General features: G+C 43.3%; 1 protein-coding gene across 3 annotated transcripts; it reads left to right on the top strand.

Annotated features, from left to right (window-relative positions):
* The first annotated feature begins 14,301 nt into the window (after window positions 1-14,301).
* On the top strand, window positions 14,302-18,057 carry LOC127309747 (uncharacterized). Of its 3 annotated transcripts, XR_007857315.2 has the most exons (9): window positions 14,305-14,433; window positions 14,570-14,605; window positions 14,697-14,861; window positions 14,963-15,559; window positions 15,662-15,802; window positions 15,901-16,020; window positions 16,114-17,269; window positions 17,536-17,618; window positions 17,772-18,057. XR_007857315.2 is itself a non-coding variant. In XM_051340490.2 (8 exons), exons 3-7 carry the CDS (start codon window positions 14,790-14,792, stop codon window positions 17,221-17,223), a joined length of 2,040 nt encoding a protein of 679 aa, XP_051196450.1. In that variant the 5' UTR covers window positions 14,302-14,426; window positions 14,570-14,605; window positions 14,697-14,789; the 3' UTR covers window positions 17,224-17,269; window positions 17,772-18,057. The 3 variants fall into 3 exon arrangements, 2 of the variants coding, with proteins under 2 accessions (XP_051196450.1, XP_051196446.1); XM_051340490.2 differs by lacking the exon at window positions 17,536-17,618 and having other exon boundaries at window positions 14,302-14,426; XM_051340486.2 differs by lacking the exon at window positions 17,536-17,618.
* The last annotated feature ends 442 nt before the right edge of the window (window positions 18,058-18,499 follow it).

Genomic DNA, 18,499 nt, shown 5'->3' with positions numbered 1-18,499 from the left:
CATAACAAGATTCAGTAAAGCAGGTTTAATTTCGAAGAATTCTGCTGTAGTAGCAGGTGGAGCAATAGGTGTGCATAAGAAATCATTATTATTTGTGGTTGTGAAGTCACACAACTTAGTATTTTCAGGGGTGGCCATTTTAGCAACAGTAAATAAAGCAAACTAGATAAAGTAAATGCAAGTAACTAATTTTTTTGTGTTTTTGATATAGCAAACAAGATAGCAAATAAAGTAAAACTAGCAACTAATTTTTTTGTATTTTGATTTAGTGCAGCAAACAAAGTAGTAAATAAAATAAAGCAAGACAAAAACAAAGTAAAGAGATTGGGAAGTGGAGACTCCCCTTGCAGCGTGTCTTGATCTCCCCGGCAACGGCGCCAGAAAAATTGCTTGATGGCGTGTACAGCACACGTCCGTTGGGAACCCCAAGAGGAAGGTGTGATGCGTACAGCGGCAAGTTTTCCTCGTATGAAACCAAGGTTTATCGAACCAGTAGGAGCCAAGAAGCACGTTGAAGGTTGATGGCGGCGAGATGTAGTGCGGCGCAACACCAGGGATTCCGGCGCCAACGTGGAACCTGCACAACACAACCAAAGTACTTTGCCCCAACGAAACAGCGAGGTTGTCAATCTCACCGGCTTGCTGTAACAAAGGATTAGATGTATAGTGTGGAAGATGATTGTTTGCAGAAAACGAGAACAAAGTATTGCGATGATTGTATTTCAAGATAGAGAATTGGACCGGGGTCCACGATTCACTAGAGGTGTCTCTCCCATAAGATAAACGACATGTTGGGTGAACAAATTACGGTTGGGCAATTAACAAATAAAGAGGGCATGACCATGCACATACATATTATGATGAGTATTGTGAGATTTAATTGGGCATTACGACAAAGTACATAGACCGCTATCCAAAGCATGCATCTATGCCTAAAAAGTCCACCTTCGGGTTATCATCCGAACCCCCTCCAGTATTAAGTTGCTAACAACAGACAATTGCATTAAGTATTGCGCGTAATGTAATCAGTGACTACATCCTCAAACATAGCACCAATGTTTTATCCCTAGTGGCAACAGCACGTCCATAACCTTAGAGGTTCTTGTCACTCCTCCAGATTCACGGAGACATGAACCCACTATCGAGCATAAATACTCCCTCTTGGAGTTACTAGCATCAACTTGGCCAGAGCATCTACTAATAACGGAGAGCATGCAAGATCATAAACAACACATAGACATAACTTTGATAATCAACATAACAAGTATTCTCTATTCATCGGATCCCAACAAACGCAACATATAGAATTACAGATAGACGATCTTGATCATGTTCGGCAGCTCACAAGACCCGACAATTAAGCACAATTGGGAGAAGACAACCATCTAGCTACTGCTATGGACCCATAGTCCAGGGGTAGACTACTCACACATCACTCCGGAGGCGACCATGGCGGCGTAGAGTCCTCCGGGAGATGATTCCCCTCTCCGGCAGGGTGCCGGAGGCGATCTCCTGAATCCCCCGAGATGGGATTGGCGGCGGCGGCGTCTCTGGAAGGTTTTCCGTATCGTGGCTCTCGGTACTGGGGGTTTCGCGACGGAGGCTTTAAGTAGGCGGAAGAGATAGGTCAAGGGGCATCACGAGGGGCCCACACTACAGGCCGGCGCGGCCAGGGCTTGGGCCGCGCCGCCCTGTAGTCTGGCCACCTCGTGGCCCCACTTCGTCTCCTCTTCGGTCTTCTGGAAGCTTCGTGGCAAAATAGGACCCTGGGCGTTGATTTCGTCCAATTCCGAGAATATTTCGTTACTAGGATTTCTGAAACCAAAAACAGCAGAAAAAACAAAGAATCGGCACTTCAGCATCTTGTTAATAGGTTAGTTCCAGAAAATGCACGAATGTGACATAAAGTGTGCATAAAACATGTAGATATCATCAATAATGTGGCATGGAACACAAGAAATTATCGATACGTCGGAGACGTATCACTACCCCGGCGTACATGTTTGATAAGCAACCGAGGATCATCATGTGCTCCTCGCCTTGGGCGGTGGCTGCCATCTCTTCTCGCATAAGCTCGACGAACATCTGCTCCTCCTCTTCGTCCGAGTCCATGGCCGGCGAGGCAAATGGACGAACACCTAACGGGCATGGTTGAGGCAAGCAGAGCCGCGAACGATGAGGAGTAGGCCGTCGTCGAAAAAGAGGAAGGTGGGGGAGCAGCCAGATAGGCCGTCGTTGAAAGACGGCGGGATATAGGCAGGTGGGGAAGAAGGGACGGGGGAATCTGGGCAACAAGCCGGCGGGGTGGTGCCGGCGGCGAGAGAGATACGAGGGGTGGGGGAGATTTCGAGCGAGGTGGCGGTGGGGTTTGTGTGTCGAGTCGCCGACAGATCGGGCCCTTCCCCGCTTTTCACTCGTCCGGACTCCCCGATAGCTCCCCGGGGGACCGGGGATGGCGTGGGCTCGCCGGATGGATTTAGGCCCAAATCCGGACGAAAACGAGGAACTGGGGGCGCAACTGGGCCGATTTTCGCTGTCCGGAGGAGAAAAACATCACTCGGAGGCCTCGTCGGGGAGACGAGTGGGGATGCTCTAATGGACAATTCCTCCGCCTACTCTCTCTCCAGGCACGCCTACTCATCGCCTTAAGAGGCGATCGGGAAGGCTTCCGCTCAGGAAATCAGATGGTCCGGAGTACCATGGGCCCGGCCCATGTTACGTACATGCACCAGTTGTATCTGTTTGCTTCGGTTCTCTGGATTTTTTTTAGGGATTTCTATTTTCGTGCCCCTGGTTCCTTAGTTGTGCTCAGTTTTCCCCAGCCTCTTAACTTTTCCTCGGTTTTCTCCTCCCTCTAGTTTGAAACTCGGACGGGAGGGTTGCCGTCAGGTCAGAGGCCTTACCGTTACCGTTAATCTGACGGGTGGGGCTGCACAAATCGAGGTGGGGCTGCACAGATCGAGGTGGGGCTGCACAGAGGGCAGTTCCTCGTCTCGTGCTGACGGATGGCCATCCATTTGTCGCTGACGCGTGGGCCGTTTTATTTCCTGATTGTATACGCGGTGCTGCCAATGACAAATGGGGCCGCTCTATAGGGCTGCCGCAGCCAATGACTAGTGGGGTCGTCTATTTTTCAAGAAAATACATATATAACCGCTCTGTGTGGCTGCCGCAGCCAATTACCAGTGGGGTCTTCTATTTATTTAGAGAAAACCATATATTCCCGCTCTGTGGGGCCTCCGCAGCCAATGACCGCTGGGGTCGTCTATTTATTTAGAGAATATCATATAGAGATGCTCTGTGGGGCCGCCTCAGCCAATGGCAGGTGACTATATTCGTAGCTTAATCTAAAGTGAATCTTATGCTAAACATGGTGCTTCCCGACGGTGACCTAGCAGTGGCGGCGAGCATAGCCGTTCTGACCATGCCGATATCGGCATCGTTTGGAGGCTGTGGTGCTCGAATCATGGTGGAAATGCATAATATATATGAAAATAGCTAGATCTCTAAATCGATGCATATGAAGCTACATATATATTCTTGGTCATAATTCCCTTATCTAAAGGGGATGGATGCATGGCTTCACGTCGTCGTCGCTTTCATCGTCAGTATCTTCGTCATCCGAGTAGTAGTACTTCCTGCACATTGTTCCATCGAACACCGTCACTGTGAGCACATCATCGCCTTCATATTTGAAGTGTACGAAGCAGCCGAAATCCACACCGTGTGCGATGGCGAAATTCTCCCAGCCCTTGTCGAGGTACATCCGGCCTTGACCGTCAAATAGGACCTCCACGGTCCAGAGACGAGGACCACAGTCAGCTGCTCGCAGATACACCTTAGCTGGCTCCTGGCCATCAAGATAGTCCGAAAACTTTTTTGGGAGTGCCTGCAAAGAGATCGAGCGCCGATCCGTTTGAAATTAAAGGTTTTTTAGAACATGCCCATAATTAATCACATGCATCATATATGTGGGAACGCGGACGTACCTTCTTGACCAAAGGGTCTTCATAGACGATGATGAAGAACTCCTCTATGATCAATAGCAGTGTTGACGGTGGTGGTGGCAATGATGATGATCCACCACCCCGGCCACCCCTTCCCCTTCCCCTTCCGGTCCGCGTCCGAGACGTGGAAGCCATGGCAATGGATCAAGTGTATGTGAACGAAGAAGAGAGAGGCATAACCTATTGACACAAGGGATGGCCGTTGTGGGTGTTTATAAGGGAGAGATGACCGTTTTAGGGGTTTACACAATAAATTAAGGAGGAGGTGACCGTTGTGGGGGTTTACACAATAAATTAAGGAGGACATGATCGTTGTGGGGGTAGTCATCTAGGTTTTTTGTTTAGTCAAACTTCCCTTTAAACTTTGACCACATATATAGGAAAAAGTAGTAGCATTTATGACACTAATTTAGTATCCCGAGATTCGTTTTGAAATGTAGTTTCAAATTATACCAAAATCTCATCATATATTTGACTTAGTACAAAAGCTAAAAGTACACTTATTTGTGGACGGAGGGAGTATATCTCAACAAAAAAGTAATGCGGACTATCTTGACGGAAATGGAACATCGTGATATAGTTTATCATTTTACCGTGAAAAGTAATGCCTAAAAGAAATGGTAATTCATGATAGTTTATCATTTTACCGTAATGGCTACAAAAAATCGGTGATTGTTCATCATTTTTTTGCGTGGAAAGTAATGGCTACAAGAAATGGGTGATGGTGTATCATTTTTTGCGTGGAAAGTAATGGCTACAATAAATTGGTGATGGTGTATCATTTTTTGCGTGAAAAGTAATGGCTACAACAAATGGGTGATGGTGTATCATTTTTTGCGTGAAAAGTACAAATCGGTGATGGTTTATCATTTTTTGCGTGAAAAATAATACCTAAAAGAGTTTATAATTTAGCTCGTGAAAAATAATACAGAAAACCAAACTTTAGCGTACTGGGTAACCGCCCTTTAGCATACATAGAGGGTGGAAGCTAACCGCCGACAGAGAGAGAGAGGGTGGTGGCCCCGACCAGAGAGAGATAGGGGTTATCCTGCCCGTTAAATCATACGATCAACGGTCGGCGGGCACGATCCGCGTGACATGGGCTAGACCAATTAGGGCAATGTTGGGCGTCTGTGAGAATTTGTGAAGGGAGAGGGCAAAACTGAGTAGTATCAAGAAACCAAGGGCAAGTGAGTAGTAAACAGACTAAGGGATTCAAATATGAGATTTAAAAAAAATGAAAAATGCGTGTTTTGTACAATGAAACCCATATTGGCCTACCTCAAACTATTTGCAATACAAATATACATGAGTGTGAAAATTATGGCCTCATTCAGACAAAGTATGTTTTGGGGAAAGATGTTTTGGGTAGGGCTTATTGTGGAAAACCATGCACCTTCATAGCTACTAGGTGATTTGAAGAGTGGCAATTTGTAGTAAAACTTGATTTATCTATGATTTGAGAAGTGGCAACTTGTGGTAAAGACTCCATGAGTAAGTGTCACTCTTTTTCGGAACTTTTTGCACATTGAATAACTCATTTAACTGGTTAATCCAATTTGTTGACTCTCTTTTGACCAACCACTTGAGGGTAAAACTGAGTATATTGCACTAGCCAGTATTAGCACCCAAGGGTAAAACTGAGCACACAAAAAATGCTAGTATATGACTCGAGGTATACCTGAGTATATCTAAATTTCCAAGGTTAGACTCGAGGACGCGTGTTGCGGTGCAGAAGTGGAAGACGTGCCATTGTTGACGCGTGTCGCGGTGCAAACGTGCACTAGTGGACGCGTAGGACGCGGGTCGCATTTAGGACGCGTAGGCCCCTCTCTCCCTCCCTCTGCACACAGTACGTCTCATTCTCGCTCACGCACGAAACCACGCCTCTCACGTCCCATCAACTTCTCCAAATCGAAGGAAAAACCCCAACCGCCGTACGAGCCCTGCCGGCGATGGAGAAGAAGAATGCGCCGGCGACCATCGCCCCCGAGCCCGTCGCCTCCGAGCCCGTCGCATCCGAGCCTGTCGCTGCCGAGCCCGTCGCCGCCGAGCCCGTCGGATCCGAGCCCGTCGCCTCCGAGCCCGTCGCCGCCGAGCCCGTCGCCTCCCAGCCCATCGCCTCCAAGCCCGGCGCCTCAGAGCCCGTCGCCTCCGAGGGCGGCGCATCCAAGCGCGGCGCCTCCGTGAGCTGGGCCTCTCTCATGGATGACGGACCACTTCACAAGATCGGCGAATGCTTACTGGTGAATGAGGAGTACGTGGACGCCTACTCTGCTATGAGGCAAGTCTGTAGAAATTGGCGCTCAGGTTTACCTGAGCCCGACGTGCACCTGCACGAATGGATCATGGTAGACCACGCCCTTCCACGCGCCGCTGAGTTCACCTTCCTCCAACACGGCACATCCCGCTACGTCACCATAGATCTATCGGAAGTTCGTGCAAGGTTCAAATTCCTCCAAATTCCTCCATATCTATAGGGTTAATCTATTCTTATTTTCAATCTTAGTGCTGAATGTTATCTTCATCAATATATTTTAGATACTACTTCGTCGGCTTTTGCCGTGGCGTCATCGTGCTTGCCCAGAAGAACCCGCCGCACAAGATACGGCTTCTGAACCCACTCACAAAGGCATCGAACACTATGTTTGAGGCGCAGATGCCATCTGTTTTTCTGAAATCAGTCGCTGTAATCAAATCCCCGACTATGGTCTTCGTTTGCTCACATTACCCAAGCGAAATTAGTTGGGTCGATGAGAGCACTCCAACTAAGGATATATATATGAAGATTGGGGAGATGGAAGATTTTCGATCGAGAACCATTGTTTGCGTTGCATTACCCCGTTCAATGGTGAACTGTATGCAATAGCTGTGGAAAATTTTGAGTCCGAAAGAATAGTGTGCACCAATGTACAGTTGCAGCAGCGCACGAGCACTGTCAAGATGGAGACACTAATTTCATTTCCACAACTTGGAAGTGACAAGTTCTATCTTGTGAAGTTGGATGGTGATCTGCTGCTTGTGTTGTTGCACCACATGCTTTTGGAGGACCAACCATTGGTGTACCGTGTGGACACTCAGAGCTGCTCTCTCCATCCGGTCAGTAACATTGGCAGTCATGCCTTCTTCGTGCATTATATCCGGTGTATCTCCGTCGACACCAGAGTGCACCCGACACTTCGACCTGGCTGCATCTACTACGCCGATTTGGGTTATATCAGAGAGTACATTCATGATACAAAGGCATGGGATGAGTTGCCACGATATGTGGATAGACTGGGAAACTACGGTCTGAGAAATGAACACAGGCCATACCGTCTGGAGGATGTATTGGCCGCACACTGCAGACGGAAGGAGTTCAATGAATATTTTCTTAGGATAATGCACGAATGGGGCGACGAAGAAATATATGAGCAATCCCTATGAGCAATGAGGAATCTTCTTGTTGGCCATACATTGCGTGCGTCTTGTATTTTTTCAGCTTAGTTTGTCGTGAACATTAACAATGTTACTGGCTGCTTTTGGCTGTTGTATGCAGTTTATGTATTCTACTTAGTTTTCTGATTATGCTGCTGTGAATTTATCATATACTAGCTTCTAGATTTGCTGCCATATTGGGCAAAAAACGAGGGCCAAAAGGCAGAAATAGAAGCTTCTCTAGATTTGGTACTAATTAGGTGAAAAAAGGCAGAGAGAAGGAGGCGGAAAAGATACTCTTAAAAGGGAAAATGCCAATTTGGGCCGAGAGAGACAAAACCTAGCTCCTGCTCACGTGCAACCAAACGTTGTCTCGTCCTGTCCCACGCGGTCCCTTTCTACCAGCCCCACGCGACGCGGGGCCCACACGACGCAGCCCCACACGTCAGCACGGAACGGTCAACTTAACGGATTCCTGCTATCGGAGCTGCTTCTGCGGGTTTCAAACAAGTACTTGGGGAAAACTGAGGAAAAACTAAGGAGCTGGGGAAAACTGAGCACAACTAAAGAACTGAGGGCACGAAAATAGAAATCCTTTTTTTTAATATTCGAATTTTGAATAAATGTTTAAATTTGGAAACTGCTTAACATTTGAAAAAAAATCAGATTTTGAAAACTTTAAATTCGAAAAATGTTCAAAGATGAAAATTGTTCAGATCTAAAAAATGTTCAAAATAAAAATTCTTTAAATTTAAAAATTATTCAAATGTGAAAATTGTTAAATTTTGTAAATTTGAAAATTGTTCAAACTTCAAAAATAAATATGAAAATAGTTAAAACTAAAAAAAATCAGCTTTAAAACTGTTCAAAATGAAAAATGTTCAAAGTTTAAAATTGTTCAAATTCGAAAAAAATCAAATCTAAAAAAGTTCAAACTTGAAAAAAAGTTAAATTCTAAAAGTTCAGAATAGAAAAAGTTCAAACAAAAAACCCGTTTGACAAAACCAAGAACTGGAGTGGAAAAACTAGTTGAACAAAAATAAACGAAAGAAAAAGGGAAAAAAGAAGAAAATCCAAAGGGAAACTCCTGCCCTCCGCTAATGGGCCGGCCCAGCCTACCGCGCTCTGAGCGGAGCGAAGAATAGCTCCCGCTATGAGCGGGAAATAGGTTTAGCCTCTCTCTCCGAAGATATAGTGGAGGGTTTTGGAGTGTGCATATATAGAACATGGGGGCATGTGAACCCACTTTTTGAAAAGTTCCGTTTATGATGTCAAAACATGTTTTAAAAATCGAAACACAAAATGATTTCTCAGATGATCTCAAATATGTTTCCTGGACATGAGTTTCGTGATGAAAAAACTTTTTATTTTGTCTCGGCAAAAAAGTGAAAATTTGCAGGGCTATATAGCAGTATATATGTGACGTATTTTGTCTTTTTTAGATTCTGAAATAAAAAAGTGGTTTCTCCGTGAAAACTTTCTACGCACACATGAAACATGCGTACGTACCCGGATATTTTTACTCCGTATTTCAGAATTTTTTAACATTTGTAAAATGCATTTCTAACTTTGAGGCCACCGCCGCAGCCCAGTACGACCACTTCCTCCCCTTAACTTTTTCCTTTACTGTGACTCCGTCCGACCTCCTTTGGCCCTTAATTATTCCCCGGTTACTGTATTTTCTTGAAGGATCGTATGCTGTCGCGTGACTCGCGTGTAGTAGTTGAGTTCAGATTCGATGGTGAAAAAACAACGGAAGCCACGATCTGGGTACATGAGACAAGCAATGATTAGTCACCGTGTGCTGCTGGCCCTGCTGCTCTTCAACCGGAAATAGTAGCAGCAGGACTCGCATTAGGTAATTTCTCATACCCAATAGATTTAGAATTGATTTTCCCTAGGCTCTATCATCGATGCAACTAAGGATTATGGATAAAAATATTTTTTTTTCTCTACCCTACTTTCTTAATTAAGAGGCAGCCTAATCTATCAGATCTTTCTTTATTATCCATGATACTTGATGTTGTTGATTGAATGACTACACAATTTAATGGCATGAAGTGATTAAAAGTGAGACCTGTCTTGCGTTCTTATATTTGATCATATGTTAGATTCATACAGGCTACTTGATACCAAGGTTTTCAAAAATACCGTATTACCAGTTTTCAAAAAGACTGTTCGAGAATTCTTAAATGAAAATTCATCTAAAGTTCATCAAAAAACTTGAAATTTAAGAAAATTATATAAATGCTGGTATATTTTATCCCGTATAATTTTTTTCGGTGGCAACCAGAATAACCGGTTTCAGCGAGATTTCTGAAATCACGGCCTAGAAAAACCTGACATATATATTCTTAACAGTATAGCATGCTATATCTACCGCTCAATCTTAAAAGAATAAATAAGATTCCTTTTTCTAATCCTTTGTGCATTGCTAAAATTTATGAACATGCATTTACCAGGATGCCATTGTTTTGTCTCTGCAAGAAGAACTTATCCACCTTTCAAAGAGATGGCAGGTAAAAGATCCAATGAAATCGCAAAAAATCATATTTATTTTTGCAACATTTTTTTACAAGACCCCTCACATTTGATTGTCCTACATAGGAGTCCTCCCAGGAATGCTCCCGCCCTCCTCCCTTCTGTGTAGTGCTAAGCATTCTAGTAGGGAGGAGGTGATGCACATCTGCTGATGGCGTTTGGCGTGACCTACAAAGGCAACCTAATATCATCTCCGTATCTTCTAAGTTAAAAAATTCTTTAGTACTCACATCATGATAGTATGATATGAATACTAGAGCCTTTTTTACAGACAAATAACTTCTTCCAGTGTAGACTCAGGTCCTATGTGATGTGTGGATTACATACTCTTGAGCCAAGGGATCAACTTTTCTTCAATTGCCAATTTGCAAAGGCCTGCTGGAGCTTCCCTTCAGTCCGATTCCGGTAATCTCTTATCTCTGATGAAAACCACGAATAAGCCTTTTTTTGTGGAGATCATTTTCTTCGCTGCCTGGAATATTTGGCTCCATCAGAGGATTCAAAAGAATCCAGCGCAACTTCTGCAGATGCAGGATTGTTTTCAAATATGAATAAACATACTTTTCCACCCTAGCAAAAGAAAGACTTACTCAAAATTTAAAATTTGGATCACCAACTTCCTTTAATCCCAAGAAAAGTATTTTATGCATATTCCCAGTTTCAGAATTCGAACAAGCCGTATGAGGTTCCCCCTCAGAAATCAAGGAAACAACAAGCTCTCTTAAATCTTTCTTCATTTTACTATCAAATAATTCTCCAATAGTTAAATCACCTACTTCCTCTGTTCACTAATATAACACGTTTTGGAAAACTAAAACGTCTTATATTAGTGAACGGTTGGAATATTATTTTTCCTCAAAATATGTGTTCATCTTTTGGCCTGAAAAGGGGACTAATTTTAACTCTGATGTTGCTAATCTAACCCTCTATTATCATCTTCCATATTTAAATCTTTGTTATCCCGCAATTGGTGTCCAATGGTATTTTCCCTTTGATATGCCATTATGTAAATTTCCATCTAATAGCTTGAATTATTCACAGGTGGCTTCTAGTCAAAAATTTAGAAGGATGGGACATGCAAGGTCTACAATAATAGGTGATTTATATAACTGGAAGCATTGTCGATGCTTTGTGTTATTATCTGGCTTGCTGATCTATTAGTCGCAATCGATCCCTGGTCATATGTAGATTGTATAAAAGGTAATAATTGAGAATCCATCGACAAAGTTATTCTCATCTTGATCTTGAGAATTAGTAGCTACTCGATCATCAACATTATTTGTGCATTTTCTTCTCTTATGTTCAGATAAAATGATTTACTTGGTGTCCGAGTCTGAACGTATGGCAACTGGATTCCGAAACCACCAGCAATCGAAAACAAATTATGATCAAATAAAACATGTTTGGTACATTGCTTACTACTTATCAAAACGGTAAGTAAGTTTTAGCTTTTCTTCTATTGATACATAGTTGATATATGTTTCCTGATGTAGACGTATATATGTGTATATTAATGCTCCCCAAATTTGGAGTTCCTCGATAGTAAGAAAACAGAAAAATTAAAATGTGTTATCCATTGAACAAATAAATACAAATATACTCTAATTAGTAATTGAAGAACATACACATTTCAAAGCTATGAATACCGGGCAAACTATTATATGCTTTGGAAGGCAATCTTTCAATAGTATATTTAATGATTCCCTTACGTTATATTATATGTAAAAGTTATGTACATTTATAAATTGTTATATTTCAATATCGATACTTTTCAGAGAAAACAAAAACTAGCCCATGCAGGTGCATGGGTTAATGACTAGTAAACATAAACCTAGATAAGCACCTAGAGCAAAAAAATGCATGTAGTTTAAAAACGATACGTAAGTTGAAACAACTAATCACTGATCGTGGAAGGTACATTTCTGATGTGGTTTCAGTTAAGTTTGGGTTTCTTTTTTCCATCTGAACCCACCAGTCATATAAACATACCTTTGTCTGGTCCTGCAAGAATTTTTTTCAGGTAATTGCTAAAAATCAAATATTGGTGGAAATCTGTAGTAGCAAATTCTCTAGTATAGCAGAAGAACCGCCAGGAATCAATCACAAACAAAAGAGAGCCCCTGAACTTGAAAGATGCACCGAGTAGCACCAAAGGAATCAGAACAGGAGAAATCTCCATGTCCGATGGGAAGATACTTACAAAGATAATTTATATATCACATAGCCTATAGGTTAAGCAAAATTCAAAAGGAATTGAGGAAATCCCAATAACGTAACATGTTGTACCTGATAGCCTCGATTTCTGCGGTTCCATACCATAGTAGTGCCGGCAAGGGATGGCGATCTTGAAGCAAACCTCCTGATGTGGTTAGAACTCCAGAGGTCCTGTGGGCTGGTAAAGTTGCAGCCACGCTATTGTGGTTGTGCGCGACCATCAACTCATCAAGGTTTCCACAGAGAGGTTGTGCTTAATACTCTGTAGGACATCACAAAGTTGTAGTGATGTGATATGCAATGAAATCCGGTAGAGAGATAGGAGATCGGATGGAGGCGCGGCAGTACCATTGAAAGACTAAAGAACAACGCCACTGCATTAACATTTTTTTATCTGCATGTATGACTCAATTAATATAGGTACATGGCGGTCTGGGAGACGAAAGGAGGCGTCTCTCCAAGGACACATAAAAATTAATAATGTCCTTGTGGAATAAGAAGAGGAGAGGACACACGGTGAAGGAGAAAATAATACGCACTGTCATACTAATTGATGATGCGGCTTAAGAATTATTGTAAACCGGCTCCTCTCCCACCAGCTGCTTTTGGATTAGAGATAATTGAGGTTGTATGAGAGATGATGTGGACAGTAGATTGTTGATTTAGTGGGACCGATGACGTGGCATACCTGCATGTTTAGAGAAATAGGATAGTGGGGATGAACTTCTTAGTTATATAGGATAACCAAACTAAGATTTAAAAATAGGGCAACAGATGTATATTTCATAAAAAAAGAATAATGTCAATAGAAAGAATGAGGATTAAAAATAGCGTCAAAACTATAAAAAGATCAAAACTCAAACTATGAGCAATTTGGAATTATGAATTGTGCAAACGAGGAAGAAAATAGGAAAATAGATAAAGAATCAGCACAAAAAATTGTTGGACGCGAACAGAAAATGGAACTAAATAAATCTACGAAAGAAATGAACTTGAGACACCAAAAGTATTGAACAAAAATATCTAAGAGCATAGTAAATCATAGTTGAATTCAGTTTTCCAAACATATTAACGTACATTGTCGGATAGGAGTAATAAAGAGCTTACTCTGCATTCTGAAAAATATAATAAAAATATACTATCCTATAAAGTCCAATGTGTGGGTTACACAAAAATGATATTACTAAATTACTACTAAATTTATATATAGATATCCGATAATATTTTTAAAATTTTAAACTATGGCAGCAAAGTATAACGTAGAAGTCTAGGCATACAAATGCGCCATGCGTAAGTGAAACCCTTGATTATTTTTTACATCTAATCATATTAAACTGTCCATAAAAAAATTATGTCACTTCATATTAGGTTACTTCTATTTCATATGTATTATATAACCATCTCAGGTTATTACTCCTTCAATTCTATTCTATCTGATAGGGTGTATTAGTTTTTTAAAAGCCAAACTTTACTCTTTCTGACTAAGTTTAGCAAAAAGAATCAACATCTGACATACTAATTAAAGGAAAGATGAAAATATTGTGAAGATTTAGCGCACATGGGCAGAAGTGGTCCCTTTAAAAATATTGAAATTTTTTATCATTTGAGTTTCAAAAAAATCAAAAAGAAAATCTGGATGTAGGTTTCAAAAATATCATTTGAGTTTCACACAAACTTGCAAATTATTAATTTGAAATACTTTGTATTGTAATGTACACAAATAATGACAAAAATGTAGATCTAAGTATACACATTTTCAATCTCCAAAAAGTATCAGATTTTGCGTTTTGTAACAAACCCATATTAAAAAGAAGTTCGAATTGAGATGGTGCATGCTTGTAACACATATAGTTGACAAAGTCCAGAATTTTTTTTGTTGATTATTTAGAACTTGTAAATATTTCATTTACAAAAATTTAAACGGTGAGAGCATTAGTGCTCGGAAGCCAAAAGCACTTTTCGTTGAAGATATAATTTAAAAAGATTCTTATATGCCACGTGCTAGTTACTAGTCAATTTAGAGCAGGCCGTACGTGCAAATGGCCTTGGTCCCTGACTCGTGGGGGCAACTGCAGCATGCCAAACTCACCACCACGGCGCGGAAGCCCAGGATGCAGCAGCATATTGGCAGTAGACGCACTACATGTCGTCGGGGCCGCGTCGCCACGCGGCCACGGAACCTAAATCTCTCTCTTCTCGTCAGCAGTCCGCTCGTCGTCACCTTCCTTGTGGGTTTCAGCCTTTCAGGTATCAGGTATCAGCTATGCATGCGCCTCCACCTGCAAGTTCTTGCTAGAACAAAATGCCCCCTATTATGCGATGCTGTTCTTGAGGCATTGCACTTGGAGCTACTGACAGTCTCTTCTTTTTCTGTGTGTGTGTGCTTCCAGATCCAGGCCGATTAGAGGGGTTTTGTCCAGAGGAAGGTGATTGATTTTCTTTCTCTTCATCATTCCAGAAACGCCATGTGTGGATTCAATGTAGGTATTTATTCTTGGGATTTTTCCTCTGTTCTAGATCGGCACGAGCTGCACAAGCCGCCCCCAAGTTGATTTTCAGATTACTTCCTGCGGCGGTCGGCATTCGATTCATCGAGCAGGTAAAAGGGGAATGGGCAGATTGCCTGTCAGTAGAAAACGCGAGCAGGGGAAATGCCGGAGCCGCCACGAACGGGGCGACAATGTGAGCGACTGATGCCCACCCTCGGTTCCGTTCAACCATCTGCATTTCTTCTTCCATATCGCGTGATTGATTACCCCCTTACGTAATGTTGATTGATCCAGGCTTTGAGGCACCGCGCGTCACCGGGGAGGCTGATGAAGCTGTACGCGCACCTGACCGCCGGGCAGCGGGAGATGATAGAGGGCGCCGGCTTCGGGGCGCTCCTGAGGATCCAGTGCCCCACGCTGCCCTCCAGGATCTGCACCTGGCTCATCCGCCGGTTCGACCTCGAGTCCTGCGAGCTGGTCATCCCCAACCGGGGCCGGATCCCGGTCACCGTCGACAGCGTGCACCGGGTGCTCGGCATCCCCTGCAGCGGCCGCGACGTTGTGTTCAGGATGGACGAGAAGAGCATCGCGTTTGTGCTGCACAAGCACGGTGTCACGAAACCGCCCACCGTGGCGAGCTTGGAGAAGTCCATCAAGCTGATGAAGTCCGCCGACGAGCATTTTCTCCGGACGTTCATGATGCTCCTGCTCTCCACGTTCCTCTGCCCCAACAGCAGCCTCAAGGTCAGCCCCCGGTACTTCCCGGCGCTGGTGGACGTCGGGTCCATCAAGGAGCTGAATTGGTGCAAATTCGTGGTGCAGCAGCTTGAGAATTGTATTTCTTCTCCTTATGACAAGAAGAACGTAGGAGGCTGCCTTTTCTATCTTCTGGTGAGCATTCTGCACAATGGCGTCTCGTGAAACAAACAATAGCTTATTCACCGTTTATCCTTGTCTGAACTTACCATAACACACTTTTTTTTTTTGCCACAGATTCTATACCTAGACTCCCTTGATATTCAAAGCTTGAGAATACCTGACGGAACACCGCGAGTATGTGCATGGGACCAGAAGCTTCTGAATAAAGTCATAATGATGGACAGGAAGAACAGGACCTGTTTCGGAAAATGCTTTGTAAGTTTGTCTCTTGGAGCTGCCCCTCTGTAATGGCGATGGCATTTTATGTACCTGTTATGATCATCCTCTGCGTCTGCTTCAAATGTTGCATGCAGTTCAAGATGGAAGAAGCCACACGGATAATCAAATCCAGGGGTACGTCTGTCCTGCTTGGAGATGTCTCGGCAATAGCTAATTTTGTATCAGCAAATGTCCGACCAGAGTACACTCAACAGGTAACTTCAACTTATTTGTCTGAAAAATATCTTCATTTGCATTGGCACTTCCCCTCTACCAATTTTGTGTGTTTCCACATGTTTTGTGTGCAGAACAAGGAGGTCTTATGCAAAGCCACAGGTAACCTTTGTGCAAGTATCACAGACGCCCTCGCCAAGTTCATGCGTGAAGTCTCTGGACTTGAAGGCTGCAGCACAGAAGCCGGCAAGGGTAGCACTGAAGTTACAGTGAGAGAAGATAACAATGCAAAGAATGATGGTGACCAGATGGATATTGACACACTCCCTGATGATAGTTCAGAGCTGGAAAGTAAGGACATGGAAGACACATCAGTCGACGAATATGAAGATGGAAGTTCCGAGGAGGGTGAGGCAGATGATTTAAGCAGCGCGGATTCTGAAGAGGGTGAGGCAGATGATTCAAGCAGCGCGGATTCTGAAGAGGGTGAGGCAGATGATTCAAGCAGCACGGATTCTGAAGAGGGTGAGGCAGATGGTTCAAGGAGCACGGATTCTGAAGATGACCCTGACTGGGAAGATTTTTCTAGAAGTATCACACGATTTCATTCTCAACAAAGCAGAGTGACACGGAACAGCGACAGTAGCAAAGAGCCTGGAGACGGAGATGTAACAGCCAACGGTTCAGGAAATGTGACAACTAATGGTTCAGGAAATGATTCGGATATTCCAGAGGGAAATTTAGGCAGAGTGAACCGATGCAGCGAAGAACAAGGAAGTGTCGCAAAAAAAATATCACCAAGTGTTCATAAGAATGTGGCATTGACATCTTCGGCTATGTCACAAGGAAGTGGCAAAGCTGGAGATGTAACGACCAATGGTGCAGAAAATGATTTGGGTATTCAAGAGGGAGATCAAGGCAGAGTGAAACGGTGCAGCAACGAACGTGCAGGTGTTCATGAGGATGCAGTGGTACCATCTTCGGCTGTCTCACAGTTAAAGAGCAGAAAACTGAGCACTAAAAAGAGAAATTTCCTTGAGGATACCACTGTTATTCAGCCTACCAGCCTGCTGTACGGTGAGTCTTCTATGCTGGCGTTGCATGATGATGGGAACTCCTCAAAGGAAGGCAAGACCATGGAGAAGGCTCCCTTTGTCGACTCTTTGGAAGGAACTCCTTTTATTGATTTGAGTACTCCGACAAATTCAGACAGCGAGTGCAACGGCTCTAAGAGGTCCTCATGACTAACAACTCAGTGGATGAGATGAAGCATTTACATTGGCATATTTGGTAAAGTTTACACCTCAAATTTTGTGCTGTTTCATGCTCTGCAATTCTGCATTGTACAGTTTAACTTCATTGAGCTTCTCCATTTCCTGTTATGTTTAGGTGCCATGCATGTGAAGTATTTATGAGGAGATATAAGTAGCTTAAAATGTTTTACTTTAGCTGAAGTTGTAGGGAAATATCACGTGTTTGAACAACATTATATCCATGGATATTCATACTCTCTACCAGCTTCTTCCGTTTGTTATTTTTAACCAAGTTCATTTCAGATGTTCCGGATGATCGTTCTTGTATTATGAGGATGATGCATTATATCATATACATTCTTTACCTTCATAGTTAAAGCTGGAAGGTTGGCATTTCCCTTGTTTGTTCAGAATTAGCTGACAGTTCTGCTCAATTTCTTTGGCCAAGCCTGGAATTTGACTCCACATGTTTCGAATTATCCTGCGTTTGAGCATGATTTTGACCTAACCACTCCATATGTTTCTGCTATTCTTCATAGAAACCTGCAATAAGGAGCACCCAATGTACTGCAAAAGACGTGTTGCCAGTTGGACAAATGATGAGAATTCATGGGAAGCTGCCAAGCTGGCACTGTAGACTATGTATAATCTTCATAATTTTAGCATGGAGTTGAGCTGGCATTGTAACCTATGTATGCCATGTAGTCCCTCTACCCTCTTAACCTACTAGTAGTAGATTCTAGCTAGTGTACGCATGTAATGTACTCCTCCAGTTTTCTGAACTGTGACGGTATATATGAGCTCCAGGCATGCATGTTCGTTCTTCGCATGGTTTCCAATATGACCGGCCGGCCAGGGCTCGAAGGCCTTAGAGCATCTTCACCGGCGCGTCCCATATAGTCGCCGGCAGGGGGGCCGGTACTGTCGTATGGGGCACGTCGGTACAACATTCTCTACTTGGGAGAGCTGCTCCCACCGAGGTGCCTCATACGACAGCCCCAATAGATGATTTGAATTGAAAACTCAAACAAAATCATAGGAATTCGAATAAGTTTACGAATTTAAAGTTTGAGCCAACACACGGTCACCAAATTCGAATAGGTTTCCGAATATGAAATTTAAAGGCCAACATACGGCCATCGAATCGCCGTCTCCTGCTGCAAAAAGGAACTTCGGCTCCCAAGCGATCAGATGAACGGGTCAGGGGCGGCTCAACCTCGACGACTTCCTTACCGTTGGCGAGCCCCGGCGGCAGCTTGGTCGCTGC

Source organism: Lolium perenne, chromosome 1, assembly GCF_019359855.2.
Source record: "Lolium perenne isolate Kyuss_39 chromosome 1, Kyuss_2.0, whole genome shotgun sequence".
Classification (NCBI taxonomy): Eukaryota; Viridiplantae; Streptophyta; class Magnoliopsida; order Poales; family Poaceae; genus Lolium; species Lolium perenne.
Note: the sequence above shows the minus strand (reverse complement) of the source record. Positions and strands in the feature narration are given on the sequence as shown.